General features: G+C 45.6%; 1 protein-coding gene across 1 annotated transcript in view; it reads right to left on the bottom strand.

Moving 5' to 3' along the window:
* Positions 1 to 25,854, bottom strand: part of INTS1 (integrator complex subunit 1) — a 385,650-nt gene that overhangs the window by 301,219 nt on the left and 58,577 nt on the right. Inside the window, exons 10-11 of the mRNA XM_082260644.1 lie at positions 21,744 to 21,885; positions 21,489 to 21,665 (exon numbers count right to left, since the gene is read on the bottom strand). Of these exons, the coding sequence (XP_082116770.1) occupies positions 21,489 to 21,665; positions 21,744 to 21,885 (319 nt within the window). The remainder of the gene's footprint in view (positions 1 to 21,488; positions 21,666 to 21,743; positions 21,886 to 25,854) is intronic.

The raw sequence follows: 25,854 nt of genomic DNA, 5'->3' as shown, positions 1-25,854 counted from the left end.
TATTTACTACGAAGGCACAGAAATATTTACGCTGATACCAATCATAAATTCAAGATTGACCGGGTACGTTGTTAGCACATAAACTTACCCCTAAACACATACATACAGCTCTTCCGAAAATTAGACTCTCAGGAGGCAACCTCTCTCAAAACCCCCAAAAGATTCTTCAAAATTTCAGGCATTCTATACCAAACTAGACAACCCACCTCAGGGCCCTATTTTTTTCTTCCATTAGTAGTTTCCAGAATACCTCATCTCTACCATTTCTCACAGAGTCTCATAGGGAACTTATGGACCAACCCATTACAGGTGAAGAAATTCACAACACTATTAAGACGTTGTCCTTGCATAAATCACCTGGTCCTGACGGTCTCCCCAATAATTGTAATAAAACGTTTTCCCAACAGTTTGCTCCTCATATGGCTCTTTATTTTAATTCCCTGCGAGATGATGGAGAGTTCCTTTTGATAAAAATTGGGCTTACATTAGCGTCATACCCAACCAATTAAAGACTCCACTGACATCCTTAACTACCACCCTATTTAATTTAATTGTGACCTCAAAATTCTAACAAAACTTCTAGCTTTAAGTCTAGGTACATTCCTAGCACAATATATCCACTTTTTTCGCTATTGAAAATGCTTTATAGCAATACGTCATCCCAGGTTTCCATTAGGGGTTATAGGTCGTTATTGTTTTCTATCCTACGCGGAACACGACAGGGTTGCCCACTTTCCCCATCGCTATTTGCGTTGGCGATTGAACCCTTAGCCATAGCAATTCGATCTCACCCTAGTATACATTGCATATGTTGTGGGCAACAGGAACATAAATGCTCCTTGTTTGCCAACGACGTCCTCATGTATATCACTAACCCTCAAATGTTGACATTATTACACCAATTTTCCCAGCTCTCAGGTCTTTCTTTGAATACCCAAGAAACAACAGCCTTAATATTTCTTTATCTCCCTCAAGGGTGCTGAACTTACAAACTACCTATAATTTTTAATGGGCGTTAAGCTCCCTTCCATATTTAGGTATCCAACTGACACCTTCGATCGACACTCTTTATCGGGCTTATTATGCTCCACTCTTTCATCGACTTCAGGAAAATCTACGGCGATGGGCAGACTATCCCTTATCTCGGATTGGAAGAATAAACTCTTAAAATTATATTTCTACCCAGGATATTTTATTATTTTAGACCCTTACCAATTGCTGTCCCAAGGGGAGATCTATAGTGTTCAGAATCTGAAGTCCTTCACTTTATTTGGGGCAATAAAAAATCCAGAATGGCCAAGGGATCTACAACCCTCTGGGTCTCTATTGAAGTTTTCTCCTGCCACCCTTTTGCCATTGGTCCTCTAATGTGGCTTCCTAGCCATCTTCGCCCCCCCTCTATTTTATGTCCTACCCTGTCTCATTCACTAGCATTTTGGGATGGAGTAAAACATTGAAAACCCCTGTCATCTCCACATACCCCATTGGCCCCCTGTTCTGTAACCCTGAGTTCGGACTGGCTCTGATGTCACTCGAATGGTGGCTTAACCATTTGTTTACACTAGCCGCCGCCTGCCTTTCTCCCTCTCTGCTGGCGATCGTCGGGCAGAGAGGGAGAAAGGCAGGCGGCTAGTGTAAACAAAGCCGCCTGTCATTCTCCCCTGTGTAAAAACACAGATCACTCGGTCCTGCTATGTAGGACCGTTGATCTGTGCTATTACACCACTAGCCACATCCAATGACAGTTAGAAACACGCCCCTAGGGACACACTTAACCCCTCCCTCTCCAATAAAGTTAACCCCTTACCTCCCAGTGTCATTTTTACAGTAACAGTGCATATGTATAGCACTGATTACTGTAGTAATGTCACTGGTACCCCCAAAAGTGTCAAAAATGTCAGTCAAGGGTCCTATCTGTCCGCCACAATGTCGCAGTACCGCAAAAAAAAAAAAAAAAAATCACAGATCGCCGCCATTACGCGTTAAAAAAAAAACAACAAAAATGACAAAAATCTTTCCCTTAGTTAGTAATTGCAATAACTTTTGCGCAAACCAATCAAAATACGCTTATTGTGATTTTTTTTTACCAAACATAGGTAGCAGAAAACAAATTGGCCAAAAATTTTAAAAAATTGATTTTTACATTTTTTTGGGGGGAACTTCATATAAAAAAAAAGTGAAAAATATTGTTATTTTTAAATATTTTTGCAAAATTGTCGCTCTTTTTTTGTTTATAGCGCATGATCAAAAAAAAAAAAATCACACAGGTGATCAATATACGACGTCAAATTAGTTTGGGTACAGCGTCGCACGACCACGCAATTGTCCGTTAAAGTCACGCAGTGCCGAATCGCGAAATACCCCCTGGTCAGGAAGGGGGTAAAATCTTCCGGGGCTTAAGTGGTTAAAGCGGAGTTCCAGCCACAAAAAAAAATTTCAATGAACATACCCCCGGACAGTCAGAGCTAGTGCATTCCACAATGGCTAGCCTCTGATCTGTCCCGGTTCGCACTTACCTTTTAGAAGAAATACTTACTTTTAAAATTTCTTCTCCAGCGCTGCCATCTCAGGTGTGGGCAGCTGAAGTCAGCGGGATCCTCTTCCGTCCTCTTCGGTCCCATGATGCACTGCGCCGGCCCCGCCGTCACTTCTGGGTCTGCAGCGTCATCCCTGCACAGCTTCTGGGCATGCCCAGAAGCTGTTTAGCAAGGTATGACGCGCCTGCACCGGAACAGACGTCGGGGCCGATGCAGGCGCATTGATTCCTGGGAGCGATGACGTTCAGCTCCCAGGAATCATTGCAAAGCCGAAGTGACGGCGCGGGCCGTGCGGCCGAGGGAGGAAGTGGAAGAGAGGTGAGTTTTTTCTTTCTGCAATTACAAGGTAGGTAAAAAAAAAAAAAATACCAACTACCCATTTCTTTTTCAGGTGAGCTAGAGCAAGCGGATGGCTCAAAATCGACTATGTCGATTTTGTGGCCAGAACTCCGCTTTAACAAGGGGCTTTTTAGGATAATATTTTAAAGATACATTGCAAATGCTTTCTAGTGAAATATTTCGGTACAATCAGCTTATCTAACTAAAAGGCTTATCTAATTGAAGCAAACTATAAAACACAGCAACCATCTGCATCCCCCACTTGCTTTAGGCGTTGTGGCCAGATGGGTACAATATATCATATTTGGTGGCAGTGCCCTGTGACAGGGGTAATATCTGTAGATCCCCAGAACCAGCACTTTTTCCAAAGTTTCCTGATGAGGTCACCAAAAGAAAGAAAAAAAAAATCAATAAAACTCATTACATATATACTTTTAGCAGCTAGAATAACTATTGCTAAATATTGGAAGCAGTCCACGGTTCCCCTTGAAAGCGTGAAGAATAAACTTAACATGGTTATGTTTAATGATAGACTTACCTGTATTTTCTGCAATTCTACTAAGAAATGTGATGCAACATGGGATCCATGGATACAATACTTATCTGAATCCTAATGAATTTCTGGCTGGCCTTCTTTTTTTCCCCTCTCTTTCCTTCCTTCCTTTTCTTTCCTTGATCTAATCTTTTTTTTCTCCTTTTCTTTCTTATAATTTTTTTTTTGGTTTGTCTGATTCCTTCAAAAATTGCAAGATGTTCTGATAGAACGTATAGTTCTATGCTTATGATACTCATAGGAAATGTACACTGGGGTTTCCTCTTACTGATCTTTTTTTTTCTTCATTCATTCCTACATTCTGTATGAGTGCCGGTTCACACTTGTGCGAGTGCCGGGTTCGCATGTAATATCGGAGCGCACTGCTCCGACATTACATGCCATCGGCTGTGCGGTGCGAGTTTAGCCATACAGTTTGTATGGCTAAATTCGCATCGCACCCGCAGCAAACACGCACAGGAGGCATTTTTGCAGCCGCATCAGGATCGGATCGCACAGCGGTTCACACTTGTGCGATCCGATCCTGTGCGAACTGCACGATCGCACTGCGATATACGATCAAACTGGGGGTGTCGTTAAGATAACATTGACACCCCCAGCGTATCGCATATGGCAGTGTGAACTGCCGGGGGTGCGTGTGCGATGCGGGAACAGGCTGCGAATTCGCAGCCTTCCCGCATCGCATAAGTGTGAACCGGCACTGATAGCTTTTTTTTTGTTTTGCTTGTACAAATTATCCAGTAAATAATAAAAATTATGAAAAAAAATAAACACGCATATTTTTGGTGGAAAAAAATATACATCATTTTTTTCACATTAGCTTTCAGGCCATAACGCTATATGGGTTTTTAGTTAAAAAGTTGGAGGAGAGGTCAATGGACTATGAGTGCACTGATTACGGCACTCAGTCTATTGGGAACTACAAGTCCGTCTGCTGCGGTGGGTCTTGTAGTTTATTTATTCACAGATCTCTGTAAATGAATGAGCCTCGCACAGATTAAATGTGACAGCAGCTGCCCGCAACCACAGGGAATGGGGCTCTGGGGAAGGTGTGAGGGTGCCTGGGAAAACATTACACCCTTAATAATTTTGCAACATGTATCATGTTCCTAAGGGAAAATTTAACCACTTCCTGCAAACCGACGTACCTGTACATCGGCTTGAAGAACGGCACGTCCGCCAGCTGGTTAGAGTCCCGAACGAAGCCGGATTCGGCTTCGATCGGGTCTCCAATCAAGTAACCCGGAAGCGACGTCACAATGTCACCTCTGGTTTACTCGACTGCAAACGCCACTGATTTAAAAAAAGTGACAATATTAAATGCAGATTTCAGCGTTTTGAATACTTTTGAATACTTTTTTTTAGACCCCAGTTCCCTCTCGTAAGAGTACCTGTCACTGCCTATTACTATCACAATGGACATTTACATTCCTTGGGACAGCAATAAAAGTGATCAGATTTTCTTTTTAAAAGGAACAGAGATAAAAATAAAAAATAAACTAAAATAAATAGGGAAATTCTTTTTTTTTTTTAAAAGCACCCGTTCCCTTGAGTTCACACGCCAAAAAAACACATACGCAAGTCCGCCCGCAAATGTAAACGGTGTTCAAATCACACATGTGAGGTATCGCCGCGATCGTCAGAGCAGCAATTCTAGCAAAAGACCCCTGTAACTCTATACCGTTAAAAATTTTTAAAGCACCGCCAATGGAGATTTTTAAGTACCATAGTTTGTCGCCATTCCACGAGTGTGCAATTTTAAACCGTAATTTGTTCGGTATCTATTTACTCAGCGTGACATCATCTTTCACAATAAACAAAAAAATTCAAGTTAGACTTACCGGTAACTTGTTTTCCAATAGTCTTTCAGGACAGCACCTTAGAGAGATGGCTCCTCCCTCTCCTCATCAGGAAACACCCCATCCACCAGATTTTAAAAGGAGGCTTCTCCCACCATTCATCAGTTTGTAGAAGAGTACCTCCGGCCCATGCTGGAACACATAAACAGATATGGTTAATCACAGCAATACATTTTATACAATAGGGCGGGATCCTCCTGCTGTCCTGAAAGACTATTGCAAAACAAGTTACCGGTAAGTCTAACTTGAATTTTCCCTAAAACGTCTTTCAGGACAGCACCTTAGAGAGGATTATCGAGACTTACTCAATTTAGGGAGGGACCACAGCTTGCAGGACCTTTCTGCCAAAAGCCTGATCTTCAGCTGCCAAAAGGTCCAACCTATAGTGTCTTGCAAATGTAAAGTAGCTTGACCACGTAGCCGCTTTGCAGATTTGCTCTGGAGTGGCACCAGCTTTCTCTGCCCATGTAGTGGCTAACGCTCTAGTAGAGTGAGCTCTGATCCCCTGCGGGGGAGACAATTTCATTTGGGAGTAAGCCTCTGAAATAGCGGATCTGAGCCATCTGGCTATTGATCCTTTTGATGCCTGGCGACCTTTTTTGTTGCCAGAGAAAAGAACAAAAAGAGAGTTTGATGATCTAAACACTTTAGTAACCTCCAAGTAGTGTATAAGAACCCTTCTTACATCTAGGTAGTGAAAGCTTTCTTCCTTATCTCCTGATGGATTAGGGCAGAAGGTAGGTAACAATTTCTTGTGAGCGGTTTCTCGTTGAAGCTACTTTTGGGAGAAACCCTGGATCAGTCTTGAGAATTATCCTGTCTGGATATATGGACAAGAAAGGTTCGATAGCTGATAAAGCATGTAATTCACTGATTCTTCTTGCTGATGTTATTGCCACCAAGAAGACCGTCTTGAGGGTAAGGTTTTTTAGTGTATCCGTTTCTAGTGGTTCAAAAGGTTCCTTTGTGAAGGCCTGAAGGACCACCGACAAGTCCCATTTGGGGAAGCTTCTGACAGGCACTGGTCTGGAGCGGGTAAGGGCCCTGAAGAATCTGATGATTAAAGATTCTGAAGAAATGGGCCTTTCCAAGAATACCCCCAGGGCTGTAACTTGTACCTTGAGGGTACTTACTGCCAAACCTTTTCCTGCGCCCTCCTGTAGGAACTCCAAAATTGAAGTAATACTGTTCAATTTTTGATCTTTCGATTCACACCAGGTATTATATGTCTTCCAAACTTTTGCATATATATTCCTTGTGACTTTTTTCCTACTGGAAAGTAGAGTAGCAATTAATGCGTCTGAAAATCCTTTCCTTTTCAGCAGTTGCTCCTCAGATACCAGGCGGTGAGCTTTAGCTTTTCCACTTCTGGATGATAGACTGGACCTTGAAGCAGTAGGTCTTGACGAAGAGGGAGCTGAAAAGCAGGTTTGACTGATAGATGAAGGACAGTCGAAAACCAAACCCTTTTGGGCCAATAAGGTGTGATCAGGATCACTGAGGCTCTTTCCATTTGGATTTTTCTCAATACCAACGGAATGAGCTGGAAGGGGGGGAAGGCATACCCCAACCTGAACCTCCAGGGATGTGCCAGGGAATCTACTCCCAGAGAGTTGTCGTTTCTGTGGAGTGAGAAGTAAAGTGGAAGTTTTGCGTTTTCTTTCGTTGCAAACAGATCCACCTCTGGCTTTCCCCAAGTCTTGGTTATCAACATAAAGACTTCTGGGTTCAAGCTCCATTCTGCTTCTCGGATCTTCTGCCTGCTTAAATAATCCGCCACACTGTTTAGTGTACCTTTTAGGTGGATTGCTGACAAGGAAAGTAACTGCCTTTCCGCCCATTGCAGAATTTCCGTTGCCAAAAGCTGTAGGGTTTTGCTTCTTGTGCCCCCTTGCTTGTTTAGATATGCCACTGTAGTGGCGTTGTCTGAAAGGACTTGAACATGAGTCCCCTGAAGATTTTGAGAGAAGGCAGTTAGGGCTAGGCTGACTGCCTTTAATTCCTTCCAATTTGAGGATTTTCTTGTCTCGGTCTGAGACCAAACCCCCTGTGCCAGGTTTTGGTTCCAGTGGGCTCCCCACCCCCACCTGCTGGCATCCGTTGTTAACCTCTGGTCTGTCGGGAAGGACCAGGCCAAACCCTGAGACAAGGTTATCCGATTTCTCCACCACCAAAGGGACCTCTTGACCTTGGTGGGGATTTTTAACTTTAAGTCCAAAGTCTCTGGATTGTGATCCCAGATTCTGAGGAGGAAATATTGGAGTGGTCGAAAATGCAGCCTTGCCCATTGGACAGCTGGAATTGATGCAGTCAGGTTTCCAAGGACTGACATGATCTCTCTGATCGACCACCACTGATTTGTTTGTAGCCTTGCTACCAAATTCTGTATTTTGACCTGTTTGTCTTCTGGTAGGAAGATTCTTTGTTCCACAGAGCATAACTGAAACCCTAGGAACTGAACCCGCTGAGCCGGTGTGAGATTCGATTTCTTGATGTTCACTATCCATCCCAGAGCTTCTAGATGACCTCTTGCCTTGTGCAGGTCCTCTTGAAGTTTTTCCTTTGACGGGGCAAAGAAAAGCAGGTCGTCCAGGTAAGGCACCACAGAGATTCCCTGAAGGCGGAGGGGAGCTAGACACTCTGCCATTACCTTCGTAAAAATACGAGGGGAGGATGATAGCCCGAAAGGGAGTGCTTTGAATTGGATATGGAGCATTTCCTTTCCCAGATTTACTGCCAACCTTAGGAATCTCTGTGAGCGAGGGGCAATAGGGATATGTAGGTAAGCATCCCTTAAGTCGATTGATGCCATGAAGCATCCTTTTGTTAACAGGGTTCTGACTGTAAGAATTGAGTCCATTCGAAACTTTTTGTACAGAACTGACCTGTTTAATGGTTTCAGATTCAGTATAAGACGAAAATCCCCCGATGGTTTCTTTATCAAAAATATGTGGGAATAAAATCCCTGATGTTGTTCCTCCACTGGAACTGGACAGACAACTCCCTGTCGCCTCAGGTCCTTTAACAGGTCCATCATAGCCAGGGCTTTTTCTGCATCTCTTGGGAGGTTTGTGACAAAGAACCTTTCGGGTGGCGTCTCTGAAAACTCTATGTTGTAGCCTTGGGACAGCATACCCAGAATGTATTGATTTTCTGTTATGGCTGCCCAATAGGGGAGGAATTCCCTCAATCTTCCTCCCACCAGCAATGTCTTGTCATTGTGTTTTGTTGGTTGACACAGGAGGATGGAAGAGAACACCTCCTTTCCCTTTGGGTTTTTGTGTCGACCAGTTTCTTCTCTTCTCCTGGGGTCTGCTATTTTGCTGAGCTTTTTGAGGTCGAAAAAGCTTCTTTGCTGCCTGTTTCTTCTTCACAGGAAAAGACTTCTTTTTGTCTGCTGTTCTATCTAGAACAGAGTCTAGCCCAGGCCCGAATAGTAGATCCCCTTGAAAAGGAAGTCCACACAGCTTATTTTTAGAAGCTGTATCTCCAGGCCATGTCTTTAACCAAAGAGCCCTTCTGGCTGAGTTGGATAAAGCTGCAGATCTTGCTGTCATCTTCACTGACTCTGCTGAAGCGTCAGCAATGAAGGCTATGGCCGTGGAGAGCGTGGAAAAGGAATCCAAAATTTCCTGTTTAGGTGAGTCTGCTGTGATGTGTGCTTTTAGCTGGCTAAGCCAGTATTCCAGATTCCTGGACACACAGGTTACTGCCATGGCAGGTTTCAGACTCCCCATGATGGATTGCCAGGATCTCTTATCCATGGGATCCCTCAGTATTCCCATGTCTTCAAATGCTAGGTCTGTTGACCTAGAAACCTGGGAGAAGGCTGCATCAATCTTTGGCATCTTATTCCAGGGAGCTCCTGGGTCCTCATCAAAAGGAAATCGCCTTTTAAAGGCTTTAGGGAAGAAGGTTTTCTTTTCCGGATCAGCCCACTCATGTTTTATTGCATCTGAGATGGTCTGATGCACTGGGAAGATACGGCCCTTAGGCTCTTCCAAGCCTGCATACATTTTGTCATGTAGGGACAGTTCCTTCTTTTCCTCCTCTAGACCCAGGGTGATGTAAACTGCCCTCAGGAGACCATCCACTTGCTCTAAGGATAGTTTGTATTTAGTGGGCCTGCTTTGTGCCCCTCCCTCCTCTTCTTCCTCTGAATCCTCCTTGGAATGTGAGGGGGAATTATCTCCTTGGGTGGAAGGAACCCCTTCTGTCCCCACCGAAGGAACCAATTGTGAACCCTGAGAGGACAGTGAGGCTGATGGCTGACTCAGGGCAGGGTCCTGTAGGGATGACCGAAAAGATTGGATGGTAGCATCCAATTCCTTCCTCACAGATGCGACTAAATCGCCACAAACTGCAGATGCTTCTTCCTTTACTAGTGCATCAATACATCCCTGGCAAAGTGTCTTTTTCCAACTTTCCGACAACTTTGCTTTGCATGAAGGACACTTTCTCTTGAAAACAGTTTCAGAGCTTTTAGCCTGGAAGACATGAATGGGAAAACATACACATGCTTCTTAAAAGTCAGCCTGATTCTCAGGGCCACCAAAGGTGCACAGAAAGACATTTAAAGGGAAGTCCCATGTGCCCTGACAGGCCCCCAGCCACCGGGGGGATAGTAAAAGGGATGGAGAGAGACCCCACAGTAAGATAGGCCATATAAAGATACCCCTTACCTGGGCCTTACTGGTGCCTGTGCCTGTCCCACTCGCTGAAGAAGCTTCCATCGCTTGGCAGCGGTATCACCCGTGGCTTCGGTACCGGTTCCGGAGACCAAAGCGCACCTGCACTGGACCGGATCCGGAATAAGGCACCAGCTTGCTCCTCCCTTCTTCCTCTGCGTCCGGCGGAAATGACGCCATACGCCCCCTGCAGAACGCTGCCCTTTCCGGAACCTCACTTCCGGTCCGGACGAGCGTCACTCGATCCGGAGAAATGGCGGCAAATTTGAAAAAAAAAAAGGCGGCGGAAACCTAAGAAAAATCGTTCCGCTCCTCCAAGATGCCTTCCCAGGGCTGTGCTCTGCGGGGTCTTGACTCAGCCTAGAGCACTGAAGAGGAAGAAGGAGCCCATGCACTGCAGTCGGTCGCGTGAATGGGAGAAGCAATCGTCTCCAAAAAAGGGTAGGTGGACGTAGGAAGCCCGGTCTCTCAGGATAGCACCTTAAGAGCCCAGCTCCCCACAGAGGTGTTCCTCGGCCGGAGGAAACACAAAAACTGATGAATGGTGGGAGAAGCCTCCTTTTAAAATCTGGTGGATGGGGTGTTTCCTGATGAGGAGAGGGAGGAGCCATCTCTCTAAGGTGCTGTCCTGAAAGACGTTTTAGGGAAAGTTTGGCTAATTTTACGGTTTATTATTTTTTTTTTTAATTCAGTGAAGTGTGCTTTTTCAGAAAATTTTGCGTTTGAAAGACCGCTGCGCAAATACCGTCTGACAAAAAATATTGCAACAACCGCCATTTTATTCTCCAGAGTCTTTGCTAAAATATATATGTTTGGGGGTTCTAAGTAATTTTCTAGCAAAAAATTGTATTTTTGACTTACCGTAAAATCCATTTCTCTGATGTTCATTGACGGACACAGCTCCTGATTCTTCCTAACCATTCGGTTATACTGCCCCCTACAGTAGTAGGACACTAGGCAGGAAAAAGCTTGACTATGCCTATGGGCGGTCCCAGGGGGTATACACCCACCCGCTATAGGCACTACGTTTTTGTTACAAGCAGTGTCAGAAGAAAGCCAACTCCACAGAGGGCTGGGTGCTGTGTCTGTCAATGAACATCAGAGAAAAGGATTTTACATTAAGTCAAAAATCCCATTTTATCTTTCATTCATTGACGGACACAACTCCTGATTCTTCCTAACCAGTGGGATGTCCCAAACAAGTGTCAAACAAGAGAGGTGGGAAACAGCAGAAAAAAATTCCCAAGGCTAACCATAGCCAACCAGGCAACATGGAGCTCAACCATGAACAACTGGAGCTCACCTGAAAAAAACAATACACCCTCAAAAGAGGACCAGGTCTCTAAACAGCAGCCAGCAACCTTGCTGCTAAAAAAAGCAACCACAGATGCCAACACATCCACTAAACAAAAAACTGTGTAAAAGTATGCATCGACGACCAGGTGGCCGACTTGCAAACCTGCGTCACTAACGCTGGATGACGGAAAGCCCAGGAGATACTAAATGCCCTAGTAGAGTGTGCCCTGACAGGGAAAAAAGGCACCTGACCCTCGATGCAATCAGTCTGAACCACCGTCTGATCCATCTGGAAATGGTCACAAAAGAAGCGGACAACCCTTTGTGAGGTCCGTCCGTGAGCACAAATAGAGAGTCTGATTTCTTAAAAGACTCCGTAGATATCAGGTACACCCTAATTGCCTGAACGACATCCAAGGCATGCAAGGCAATTTCCTTTGGATGTTTAGGCCTGGGACACAGGGGAGGCCACACAATGTCTTCATTCAAATGACAGAGACCACCTTAGGAAGGAATGATGGACAGAGGCAAAGCACCCCCTTATCCTTGTGAATCAAAGGGTGGACAGGATAAGGCCGCCAGTTCAGACACCCTGCATGCAGAGGTGATGGCCACCAAAGAAGGTCACCTTCTGGGGCAGCGAAGAAGGGAAACCTCCCGAATATTTTCAAAGGGAGGCTTCTGTAGAACGGAAACCACCACATTAAGATTCCAGGGCGGCAACTGAGCCCGCACTAAAGGAATCAAATGTCGGACGCCTGAAGAAAGGTACGCACCAGGGAGTGTGTGGCCAAAGGTCGTTGGAAAAAGACCGCCAAAAACCGATACCTGGCCTTTGACTATAGTCAAGGCCAATTTCTGTTCAACCCCTTGTTAAAGGAAGGTTAAGATCGGATACACAGAGAAGGAGCGAGGATGAACCCCCGAGAGACTAACACCGAGCAATGTACGTCTTCCACATACGATGGTAGATCTTCCTAGAAATAGATTTCCTAGCTTTTAACAGCGTAGGAATCACCAATTCAGACAAACCTCCACCCTTCAGCACCTGATGTTCCACACCCAAGCCGTCAAAGCCAGTGACTCTAAAGCTGGATGGAAGACTGGTCTTTGGGACAGCAGACCCTCTCTGAGAGGAAGTCCCCAAGGAGCATCGGCGACCAGCCGTACCAGATCAATGTACCAAAACCAGCGATGCCAGTCTGGAGACACTAGAATGACGGGACTCCCTTCTGCCTGAAGCCTGCACAGAACTCATGGCAGAAGTTTGAGAGGCTGGAATGAATTGGTCAGCCCACCTTAGAATACCGGCTCCTTTTCGAGCCGCCAGGACACTTCTTGTGCCCCCTTGGTGATTGACATAGACCATGGCTGTGGCATTGTCCGAATTAATTTGTTGCGTACACCCCTTAAGACCAATTGTCCAATGAGCCAGACAAAGTCTGATCACTCTGAGTTCCAGTACATTAATCGGCAGTCTGGACTCTCCTAGAGTCCAGACCCCCTGAGCACGTCTGTGCTGAGGATGCCTTCCCACCCGGACAGGCTGCCATCGATGGTGACAACCCTCTAGTACAGGAGGAGAAAGGATTTTCCCCGAAGTGCCGGGGAATGAAGCCACCTATAGAGATCGTGGATCCTGTCCCATTTTACCAGAATCTCCTTAGCAGAGATCTTGTGTGGAATTGTGTAAACAGACCAACTGGAGGGTGGACACCATGAGGCCCAACACCCACATGCAAGCCGGGAAGGACGACCGTTTGCTGAACAGCGGAAGCTGAATTGCCTCCTGCAATGTCTAGAGTTTTACCAGAGGAAGAAACCCTCCGGCTGAGGCCGAGTCCCAAGTCAGACCCAGACAGTCCAGTTTTTATGGACAGAACCAAAGCAGACTCCTGAAGGTTCAGAAACCAACTAAACTCACTCAGAGTTTGCAGAGCATTCTCCAGTTGGCCCTCAGAGCAGTCGGAGACTCCGCTCACAGAAGATCGTCCAGGCACCCCAGTACCGTGATCCCCGCTGACTCAAACAATGCTAGCCCTGGGGCAAACACTCTTATGAAGACCCAAGGAACAAAGGCGAGACCAAGGTCAACGCCACAAACTGATATTACTCCCCGCCCACGGCAAAACAGAGGAAGCGCTGGTGACCAGCACATATTAGAATGTGCAGGTAGGCGTCCTTCATGTTGATAGAAGTGAGCGAGAAGAAATGCCCCTGATGTAGGGATGCCACCACCGTGTGAATGGACTCCGTGTGGAACTTCTGTACTCAAAAAAAGCAGTTTAGCGCCTTGAGGTCCAGAATTGGACGTACCTTGCCTTCCCTTCCTGGGGAACATAAAGAGGTTAATATATAAACCCCTGAAAACGTTCCGAAGTCAGAAACAGATAATTACCTTTGAGGTAACAAGTCTTGCCCCGCCCCAAAGAGACCCCGTAATCTGGGAACAAGTGCAGGTTGGAAGGGAAGAACCTTTTCGGAGGATAAGACCAAACTCAATCTTGTAGCCTGAGTGAAAACCTTTGTGGACCCACATGCTCTTAAGGGGGGCTGGGTGGAGTTGCTGCCGAAAGACCCACAGTGACCACCGAATTTTTAAAGGTTTTGGGGAGGAGGGGGGAACCCAGGGGTCCCAGCATCCCAGGGAGGGGCCCACATCCACTCCAAAACCCTCCAAGGGTAAAGGGGGAACAGCTACTTATCACACCAGGAACAGGGTGGGCACCGCTCTGGACAGGACACCTCTCCTTCGTAATGTGGGTTCTGTAGGCCAGGAGGAAACGCTGCGACTCAGGACGAAGCCAGTTCGTATGCACCTTAGTGAAGCGTTTAACTTCGCAGGCCAGCCCCCTTCCAGTGGGGCTATGTCGTGGCCTGAACTCGTTCGCTGGGAGGACCCTAAAGATCTGGATTATTCAGTTCGTCGCCCAGTCCGGCACTTGATTGTAGATCACCGGAACAAAATAATAAAAAAAAAGGAAAAAAAATTGCATTTAAAAAGAAAAAAATTGCCAGGACCAGAGATTCCAGCAAGGAACTAGATCCTTACTCCTGACTAGACAGAAGAAAAACTGAGTGTCTATAGCTGAGAGTGGGTGTATACCTTGAAAGACAACAAGAGAAGGGCGCACTGACTTTGTGCAGTATCACTAAAAAGGTTGATTAAAATCCAAAAAAAGCAACATACATTGTACTCACAAACATATGGTAGTTGCACACATGCAAAGACAATGGAACCAATCACCTCCAAAACAGCCACTGTTTTGGAGATGATTGGTTCCAGACACTGAAACCAAAAGCATTCTCTTATATCTGTCCAAAAACTGCAAATAGCAGTTGATCCTTCTAGCCTTGTCAGCAGATAACTTCCTGTGTACTCTGCTTGTGCTGACTGTTATCAGTTACATTAACCAGTTATCTCAGAGGACTACAGAACCCCCTCTCTAGGTTATGGAGAAAAGGAGGAGGGAGGGATATTGCAGTCTTTTCCTAGAGGGACAACACTGGTCCTCAATAGATATAGAACAGTGAAGAGTGATCATTGTAGCCCTAAAACAAGAAGTGTGTTACTGGCAGGATCACCAGTTAAAAAAAAGTAAAAGAAAAGGAGACTGAAAAAGAAAAAATAATGTACTCACCACTTGTAAGCTGTTGTAGATTGCAATTTTTGTTTTTGGGGGTTGACACATTTTAACTATGGGCTCTTCTGCTGGATGTTATCCATACATGCACAAGCTAGGAGATAGTATGTAACCTCAAAAACTTTAAAGGGCAGAACCTGTCAAACTTCTTAGCCTAGGTTTATACTTGTCCTGCTGAATAATCATGTTTTTTTGGTGCATTTATGTAGCATGTTTTTATATACTTTTTTTTGAACGGGTTTTCAAGCTTCCTGCTTTTTTGTAGGAGAGGAGACTGGTTGTTAAAGGAAAAGCTCACCGCTTAAGAAAAAAACTGGATTTTTGACTTACCGTAAAATCCTTTTCTCTTAAGTTCATTGACGGATGCAGTCTCTGATGCTTATCAGTAGGGTTATACTGCCCCCTACAGGAGAACTAGACAGGAAAAAAAAGTTCTGGCTATGCCTATGGGCAGTCCCAGAGGGTACACCCTCTCTGTTCCTGTATAGGATGTCAGTTTTGTATCAAAGCAGTGTCAGAGAAGTAATACCAACCCAACTCAAAATAGAGGGATGGGTACTGCATCCGTCAATGAACTTAAGAGAAAAGGATTTCACGGTAAGTAAAAAATCCAGTTTTCTCTATCGTTTATTGACGGACGTAGTCTCTAAAGCATATCAGTAGAGACGTCCCAAAGGAGTGCCATAAAATGAAGGGTGGGAACAGCAGAAAAAAACAAGTCCCCAAAGCTAAACATAACCAACCAGGCAACATAGGACTCTTCAGAAAAAAAGATGAGGCCCACCTGAAACAAACAGAGAACACCCTCAGGGAAGGCCAAAATGCCCCCTAAACAGCAGCCTGCAAAACTTTGCGGCCAAAAGAGGCATCTCCAGATGTCAGCACATCCACCTTACAAAATTTGGTAAAGGTGTGAACAGACGACCAGGTAGCCACCTTGCAAACCTGAAACACAGATGGCTGATGGCGAAGAGCCCAGGAAGCACTAGGCGCCCGAGTAGAATGCGCCTTAACAGGAAAAAGGTGGAATCTGACCCTTAATTAAATAAGCCTGCACAATTGTCTGTCTGATCCATCTGGAAATAGTCACAGCAGACGCAGGCAGCCCTTTCCTTGGACCATCCGTGAGTACAAAGAGCAAATCTGACTTTTGCTAAGACTCAGTAGTCGCCAAGTACACCCTGATTGCCCGAACCACATCCAAGTTTGCAGTGTGAATTCCTTAGGATGTTTTGGCTTAGGGCACAAACAAGGTAACACAATGTCCTCATTTAAATGAAAACTTGAAACCACCTTCGGAAGGAAGGACGGATCCGAATGAAAAAACACTTAATCCCTGTGAACCACCAGATAGGGAGAACAACAGGACAACGCCGCCAGTTCTGACACCCAGCGCAGAGAAGTAATAGCCACCAAGAAGGCCACCTTCTGGGATAAGGTAAGTAGGGGAATCTTCTGAATACTTTCAAAAGGTGGTTTCTGAAAAACAGACAGCACCAAATGAAAGTCCCAAGGTGGCAACGGAGGCTGCACCGAAGGTTCCAAGTGTTGCACCCCCTGGATGAAGTTACGCACCAGGGAATGGGTGGCCAACGGCCTTTGGAACAAAATTGCCAAGGCCGAAACTTGACCCTTGATAGTACTCAAGGCCAACTTTTGATCAACTCCCCGTTGAAGGAAAACCAATATCCAAGCCACTGAGTAAGAGCGAGGGGGAGCCCCAAGAGACTCACACCACCCAATATAAGACTTCCACGTACGATGATAAATCTTCCTAGAAGTCGCTTTCCTCGCTTTAAGCAGAGTAAGAATCACTGAAGGAGACAATCCCCTGTCCTTCAGCACCTGGCTTTCAACAGCCAAGCCGTCAAAGCCAGCGACCGTAAAGCAGGGTGGAAGATTGGCCCTTGACAAAGTAAATGCTCCGAGAGGAAGTCTCCAAGGAGCTTCTGCGACTAGCTTAACCAGGTCGGCGTACCAAGCTCGGCGAGGCAAGTCCGGAGCCACAAGAATGACCAGAGTCCCTTCTGCTTCGAACCTGCGAAGAAGTTGAGAGGAGGAAAGGCATACATCAGCTGATACTGACCCCACGGGGCCACCAGCACTTCTGCCAGAGGGTCCTGTGAGCGGGCCACAAACCTCTGTACTTTTCTGTTGACCCGAGGCGCCAACAGATCTACATCTGGAGTGCCCCAACCGCTGGAACACCTCCGGATGGAGGGACCATTCCCCTGCATCCAAAGCTTGTCGACAGAGGTAATCCACCTGCCAATTTTCCACTCCTGGAATATGAACAGCGGAGAGAGCTAGAACAAAAGCGTTCCGCCCAAACGAAGGATGCCTGCCACTTCCAAGGCCGCAAGGACACTTTTGGAGATTGACATAAGCCACGGCCGTGGCATTGTCCGATTGAATGCGCACTGGGTAACCCTGCAGGTACTCCGTCCAGTGAACTAGGCAAAGCCGGATCGCTCTCAGCTTCAGAACATTGATCGGTAACCTGGATTCCCTCCAGGGACCAGACTCCCTGAGCAGATAACCTCCCGAGAACTCCACCCCCACCCGGACAGACTTGCATCCGTAATGACAATTGTCCAATATATAGGGAGGAAGGATTTTCCTTGCTTGAGCATCAGGGACCAAAGTCACCAGACTAGGGACTTCTTGGTCACCCGGCTCAGGTGGATCTGTATGTTCAGAGAATTTGGATTCTTGCTCCATCTCAGAAGGATTTCCTTCTGGAGGATCCTCGAGTGGAATAGAGCGAAGGGGACCACCTCGAAGGATGACACCATCAGTCCCAGGACTCTCATACAAGTCCAAAGGGATGACCATTTGCTGGACAGCAACAGCTGAACCGCAGTCTGGAGTTTTTTCCGGAGGAAGAAACCCTCTGGCTGAGGACGATTCCAAAGTCAGGCCCAGGTAGTCCAGTCTCATGGAAGGGACCAAAGACGACTTCTGAAGGTTCAGAATCCACCCCAACTCCTCCAGAGTTCTCATGGTGATTTCCAAATTTGTTTCCAGCACCATAGGAGACTCCGCATGGACCGATATCCCCCGCTGCCACAAGAGCGCCAGGATCGGAGCCAACACCTTTGTGAAGACACGAGGAGCGGAGGCGAGACCAAAGGGCACTGCCACAAACGGATATTGATCCTCTCCCACAGCAAAACAGAGAAACCGTTGGTGTCCTGCACAGATTGGGATGTGATGGTAGGCATCTTTGATGTCTATGGAGGCCAGGAAATCCGCCTGATGTAGGGAGGCCACCACCATGCGAACCAATTCCATTTGGAATTTTTGAGCTCAAATGAAACAATTTAGTGCTTTCAGGTCCAGGATTGGACGCACATTGCCTTTCTTCCTGGGAACCGTGAACAGGTTTGAATAAAAGCCCTGAAAATGTTCCGCACACGGAACCAGAACTATTACCCCCTGTTGAACCAGGTCCTGAACTGCCCCAGAGAGCACCAGCTCCAGCGCCAGCAAGCGATCTGGGGACAGTCGCACATTGGAAGGGAAAAACTGGACCGTATAACCACCTGAACCCATTTGTCAGGTATCCGGGATAGCCACAAGTCTGGGAACCGGCAAAGAAGTTCCCCCACCCCAGATACGGGTGAGGGGCGCACCTTCAGGCCGAGGAGGTTTTGTCCGCAGGTCTGGAGAACCAAGACTTTTGTTTAACAGACCAGGGTCGCTGGCACGGAGACATGCTTCTGCGGTGGCTGAGTCAGACTCAGAATCTGAAACCTCGCCCTTTAAAGGCCACCTCCACCCAGGACAAACGATTCCAAGATCGCCGAAATGGCATCTGTAGACAGCTGGGGTCCGGAAGGCCCTGCAGACTCCTTGAGGAGCTCAGATGATGACATATGATCTGTAGGGTCCATGTTGCATCAGGAGAACCCGTCAGCCAAAGTTGAAAAAAAAGGGACACAAAAAATAATTTTATTTTTTTTTATTTAAAGCGTCCCACCGCGCACAGCTCCCCCCTGAGTTCAGGCAAAGCGCACTGAGAGACCCCCAGACTCACTGTACCAAAGATGCACCAGGAGGCCCAGAACGGCTGCACAGCATGTGTCAGCAGCAATCTCGATCCAAAAAAGGGTAGGATCTGAAGAGCAGCCCAGGGTATAGGGAGGGGCTCCCCCCACAAAAAACACCTCCAGGAACTCCCACCCTGATTCTTATTAGAAAAAACTACCGCAAAATGGTCGTGCTGGGTGTACCAAGATGGCCGTGATCTCCTCAGCACATGAGGCTACAACAAAATGGTGGCCCGTGCGACCTGCAGAGTAACTGAGGACCCTCCTGTGGACCCCCCAGACTCCAGAACGGGATCGATTGGAAGGTGGGCCCTAAAGTTACAGGTAGAGACCCCCCCCACATGCGGCCTGCCGCGTTGTCCCAGCTCCCGGGGGTAGGCCCAATAGCCCCCAATAGTGGAGGGGGGGCAGGTAGGTGTGGGGTGCGTGAGAGGACATAGGGGAACCTGGGATTGTGAGGGTCTGACCGTCCCAGGGAAGTGCCCATGTCCACCCCAAAACCCGCCAGGGGAAGAAGGGGGAACATTTACTCACCATACTGGAACAGGCGGGCGCCATCTACTTACAGAACCCTTCCCTGCCAAAGTGGGGAGGGGGGGAGGGGCTGTTGGCCAAATAGGAATGCTGCAACTCGGGCCTAGACTCAGTCGTCTGCGACCTGGCGAGACGTTTAACTCGCAGGGCCAGTCCCCGTCCAGTGGGACTATGTCACGGCCGACACAGCGCGGAGCTAAGGTCTGCGCACGCTCATTGGCCGGCTGGGGTTACCACTGGATCTTTACATCCAGCCCGTCGCCAAGATCCAGCATAGTTGCTTGTAGATCTCACAGGAAAAAATAAGGAAAAAAGCTAACTAAAAAAAAAACGATCTAGAAAAAAACTTTGCCAGGACCCAGAGATCCCAGCAGGGAACTAGGTCCTTACTCCTGACTAGACAGATTAAAACTGACATCCTATGAAGGAAGCGAGAGGGTGTACCCTCTGGGACTGCCCATAGGCGTAGCCAGAACTTTTTTTTCTGTCTAGTGTCCTACCCCTGTAGGGGGCAGTATAACCCTACTGATATGCATCAGAGGCTGCGTCCGTCAATGAATGATAAAGAAATTATAAATGCACATATTTTTTCAGGAAACCATTGCACCCATGATCAGTGGATCAGGGGTACATTGTCAGGCTTCTACAGCTTTCAGCCTGTACCTGCATACGGGCTGCCAGTTACAAAGCTACAGGGCTTATGGATAAACTACGGCTCTCATCAGTGCCCTCAGTTACTTCAGAACTCCAAGCCATCAGCAGCAGTGGCTGACAGTAGTTGTAGTATATTAATTCAAAGGAATTCAAAAGGAAACTGTGTGGGCAGAGTCCCACACTGCTGCAGTGTTTAGGAGTAGTGACAGTGGTTGCGGCGAAAATATCCCTTGCCTGCTGTCACACCGAGGTGGGGATTGGGGGGGGGGGGAAGACATGGCAGGAGCTGGAACATGCTACATGTTCCCCCTTAACGCAGCTCTTCGGTCATTTTTTCATCATTCCATCTATTCAATTTTCTAATCTTTGGATAGTAAAACATTATTTTTAAGCCAGTAAATACCTTAATACAGCCCTCTTCCTCTTCTGGTAAAAAGCCTAGGCTAATGACATCATGCACAGCTCGCTCTCTCACTGTGAGAGAGTTTGGCAGCAAAGGTGGAGGGGTGAGTCATAGAAGAGCCTATGAGTGCTGCAAAGCTGGAGGGGGTTGGATGAGTGCGGATTTAACAGGAGACTGCAGAAATCCATGAGTATTCATTAAGGGGAGAAATGTGCAGGCAAACAGTGGTGCAATGTGTACAGTGTGTAAGTGTGTGTGCATGTCCAGAAAGCGAACAGGCAGCAGCTTAAGCTGTCCACAGTTATAAAGGCTGCATCCACACTTAGTGGAGGGAGATTTCTGCAGCATAATAATGCTAATTGTTGCAGCATGATGGCAGGTGTAAGAGAAATCACACTAGTGTAAATGGGAGCCTTAGACATGCTATATAGATAAATCTTAATCTTGAAGTATAACAAAACACTAAATATTACGTGTGTTTAATCCTAGCTCTGACCTGTTCTTTTTAAGATCAACAGCAGAAAACCTGATTGTTACAGGACATTCAGGCCAAACAGTACTGGTACTCACTAAGCATCCTCATTCACTAGCTTGTTTCTGGAACTAGAAGGCCATCTAATTTGAGCAATTTGTGTGTTTTTTTTTTTTTTTTTTTTTTTTTTTTTTTTTAAGTATGCACAGCTCTAGCCAGAATCGCAATGTATTAAAAAGGACAGAGCCAAGCAATTCTTGGTCCTTGGGCAGCTGCACATTTGCACATAACACACAGAAACTGCTGATATGACATAGCACTTCTGGTCTTTTGACTGTAGAACAAGAGGGGTTTCTTTTTCTGAATTTTGTGTTATAACATGATTAAACAGCAAATAAGGACTGTTAAACAATAGTCTTATTTAAAAACATAAGAAGTTACAGAATAAACACAATACCTTAAACTCCATGTCTGCGTATTGCGCCTCCTTCCTCTCCTGCATTAAACCCAGACAAAACGCCTGGAAGTTTATTTCATGTTTGGTCTGTTTGATGATCTCCCGTAGTAAGGCACGCGATGCTCGTAGATAATCCTCTTTATTGGTAAGCAAGTCTTGGAACACCATAGCCAAGAACTAAGGAAAGCAAAAGACATTTCAAGCTGTGAGCTGTTTATTCCCAAATTCTGTTAATTTGACTAATAAGAAAGTTACCTTTGGTGCCAGCTCGGAGCTGTGTTGTAATACCGTATACAGGATCTGCATGTTGTTGGGGTTCCTAGCGTTGGAAAGCTCATTAAAAATCACAAACTTGACCACTGTGCCAAGGTTATCTTTGTGTGCATTCAACAGCTCCCTACAATAAGGAAAAGGAAAAAAGGCGCTAGTAGGAGTTAAAACATTAAAGCAAAGAAACTATTTTTTTCAAGCAGTTTTTAAGGTATACCCAAATAGGAGGAATAGCTAAATGTATCTGATGGAAAAAAAAAGAGTGTCAGGTGCTTGCAGGGCCACCCAAGGCTGGAATTTTGGCCTATTCTGCACGAATTCAAGCAATCTATAGGGACCTAGGAGGGTCCTGAAGCTGCTTTTAAAATAAAATTAAAAAGATAAGTAGCATATTGCCTGAACAAACATTTTATTCACTGCCAGCAAATATATTTTGATTCAGTTAATACAAGTAAAAAATATATATTACTAATAATATTATTAGCACCAAAACACAATAGAGCAAGATTAAAATCTACTGCACCATAGTCCACTATTTTCCATCCTGGAAGAATAATACAGAAGTCCAATAATCTTTCTAAATAATCCAAAACTTAAAAAGTGCTTTAAAAAGCCTAGCACATGTCAGCTGAATCTGATTGGACTGATGGCAAACAAAAGTGAAAGTACTTAAATAACCTATTTTGATGTCACATGATCTTTAGTAGTCTCATCTGTTTACTTTGTAGGCTTAAAGCGGAGTTCCCGACCTTGGGGGTCAATTTGAGCTAAAAATACCCCCGGGACAGTCAGGGCTAGTACATTCCATAATGGATAGCCTTCAAACTGTCCCGGGTCGCACTTACCTGTAAGAAGAAATACTTACCTTGAAAATTTCTTCTCAAGCGCTGCCATCTCAGGTGTGGGCAGCTGAAGCCGCAGCGTCCCTCTTCGTGTCCTCTTCGGTGACGTCGGAGTCCCACAATGCACTGCACCGAACCCGCTCGTCACTTCTGGTGCAGGCGCGGCATCCCTGCACAGCTTCTGGGCATGCATAGAAGCTGTTTAGCAGTGAATGCTGCGCCTGCACCGGAAGTGACGAGCGGGGCCAGTGCCGGCGCATTGATTCCTGGGAGTGATGGCAAACCGGAAGTGACGGCGCGGGCCGCGGCCGCAGAGGGAGGAAGTGGAAGGAGGGTGAGTATATTTTCTTCTATTAAAATGTATGCTCTGGGCCAGGTACATTGATGACGTCCTCCTCCTTTGGAATGGGTCTAGGTCTGACTTGGAGCTCTTCATGGAGGAACTCAACCGGAATGACAGAGGTATACAGTTGAGTTTTGAAGCCAGTCAAGTATCCATCAATTTTCTCGATCTGACTATTATGCGCGACGAAAATAAGTTTATCACCAATAATTATTTTGACGGATCGGAACTCATATATCCCTACTGACAGCTGCCATCATGCTCCATGGCTTCGTGCTGTCCCTAAGGGACAATATATGAGAATCAAGAGAAATTGTACTAATGAAGTGGATTTTGAGAGACAGGCCAAAGTCCTTACTAGTAGGTTCATCGACAAGGGCTATGATAGTTCTTTCCTTATGAGCACGCTTGAGGAAGTCGACAAGATGGACAGATCTAGTATGCTTCCCACCGCAGTTCGCCCTAAAACTACGAACGCCCCTTTCAATGCCCCCTTTATCACTACTTTTTCAACGCAGCATAAGAGTATTAAAAACATTATTCGCAGGCATTGGCATATTCTCAAGAGTGACCGTCTTTTATCTGATGTGTTACCAGAGAAACCGAGAGTAATATTTAGAGGGGCTTCCACCTTAAGGCATAGACTAGCTCCTAATGTCCTGAATCCCCCTGAGCCTAAACCTACTTTTTTTAACCAACTCACAGGTTACTACAGATGCAACCGCTGCCAGACCTGTTCGGTTAATAAGTGCAAAAAGAGAAACATTAAGGAATTTTTGTCCACGAGTACAGGCATTACATTTGCAATCAAACCCTTTATTTCCTGCTCCACGACTGGTGTAGTTTATCTTTTGCAATGCCCTTGTGGCTTGCAATATATAGGGAGGACTAAGAGACCCCTATATATTAGATGTAACAAGCACATAGCTAACATCAAAAAAGGGTTTAGAAAACATTCCGTGTCCAACCATTATCGGTTAAAACATAATAAGGACCCCCACAACACTATATTTATGGCGATCGATAAGTTTGTTCCGCATTGGAGGGGGGAACCCTTTGTTAGGGGACTCTCCAAGTTGGAGATGTCCTGGATTTACAGGAACAAATGTTTCAGCCCATTTGGTTTGAATATAGACATGGATGTAAATGCCTTTATAGATAACTCTTAATTTGTGTCTTTGCTGCTAATTTTTACCATATTTTTATATCCATATTTAGATATTTGTGATTTCTGAAATATTTTTATATTTGCTGGTGTTTTTATACTCTTTATCCAGAGTGAGTTGTATCCATTTAGGCTCTGTGACCAATTTGATTTAGAGCCACTTTCGGTGGTCAAGTCTCTTATACATTATATATATTTTTTATATTTATTATATATTTTTTATAATCTTTTTGAGACCATTTGCAACATTGTGTTGTGGTGTTTTAACATTCATTTGCCAATTTTTTGTCTGCATTATAGATTAAGTGATATGGGTGGATAACCTTTATGTTTGTCCACAGATACTTATTACATGTATACATATAGCTCAGCTGTTAGATTCGGCTGATATTAAGTTGGCAGGCTTTCATTATATAAGCAGATCCCTTTGGAGGCAACTCTGGCTGGATTTTATTTTTATTTTCACCTTCGTTTATTTATTGTGTATATTAATTGGTTTTTAGTATTCTATTGATTGGGCATTTCCACGATTAAAGTTGGCGCCCGCGGTTTCTATTGATTTAGATGCTGCGGCCGCTATGTGAATGCTCCTCTTATCCAATTGGTTAGGGCCTTCCAGGGTCCAATATGGTGCCGATCGCCTCCGTAACTTCCGGAAGGGGCGGATGCCTCTTACGATACATAAGTGGTGACTTAGCGCACCGCCCGCATCCCCAGGAAGACGTCAATTGTGACGAAACGTGCGTAGGGAAGGCGTGCTGATGTCACTACTATGTATCCGGAAGTCGGGCGGCGGCGGCTTTTGAATGTGTTGACAAGCGCTTATTTTACCATGAAATCGTGAGTGTATTTCTTTCTGTCTACCTAATTAAAACTGTATAGACCATCTGCACTATTGTGGCCCCTTCTTTTCTTGCATATACTTGCTTGATTATTGATTTGGACGAGGTGGCTGGTGTTTTTCTTGTTGGACGCTGCGGATTCCTGTAATCAACAGGACCCGGTCAGGAGAGGAGTCTCACATTGGAATTGGCTTCTAGGCTATCTAGAGTGTGTACAATGCGATCATTCTTTTTCCATCTGGTAAGCGCATATCCCTAGCATGCTTCACTGCGGCTGATAGAGTGATCTCTGGTGGTGGATTTATCAACTCTGCATCTGCACTTTGGAATCTTCTATTTTGGACTATCCTATTTGAACCTATAGGCATAATCTGTGTTATCTGCCTGGACTATTTGCATGACTAAGAAAATCTGAATCATTGTTCATTTATAATTTTCAGTGTATCATTTTTTAGCGCAGCTTTCCATTTGACATATTTTCTTCTATAATAAGGTAAGTGACCAAAAAAGAAAAAATCGCCAGTTTCTTTTTTAGGTTGCCCTCAGCAAGCGGATGGCCCAAAATCGATTTTAAGGCCGGAACTCCCTTCCCCATTCGGGGAGGGTGTACGTCGTTCTGCAGGAGTCTATGCACGTTCCTACTATCCGGTTGGATATTTAGTCTGTGCTAGGTTCCCTTACATATTTTTCGTTGCTGGCTGGATGGCCTGTTAAGCACCTACTAAATCTTAGATGCATTCTTCCATGAGGAGAAAGTTTTGTACTGTTGCATACCTTGCCTGCTCCTGTATCTGTCTACGTCACCCTCCTTGTTAGTCCTACCCTGCGTTATTACACCATTTTTTAAAATCTACAGCACTATACAGAATACCTTAAATATAGCTCCAGATGAAGCTATTGTAGC

The sequence above is a fragment of the Pelophylax lessonae genome (assembly GCF_965119305.1).
Source record: "Pelophylax lessonae genome assembly, chromosome: 6".
In the NCBI taxonomy this organism is placed as follows: Eukaryota; Metazoa; Chordata; class Amphibia; order Anura; family Ranidae; genus Pelophylax; species Pelophylax lessonae.
The sequence above is the reverse complement of the archived record's forward strand: the minus strand, read 5'-3'. Positions and strand labels throughout refer to the sequence as shown.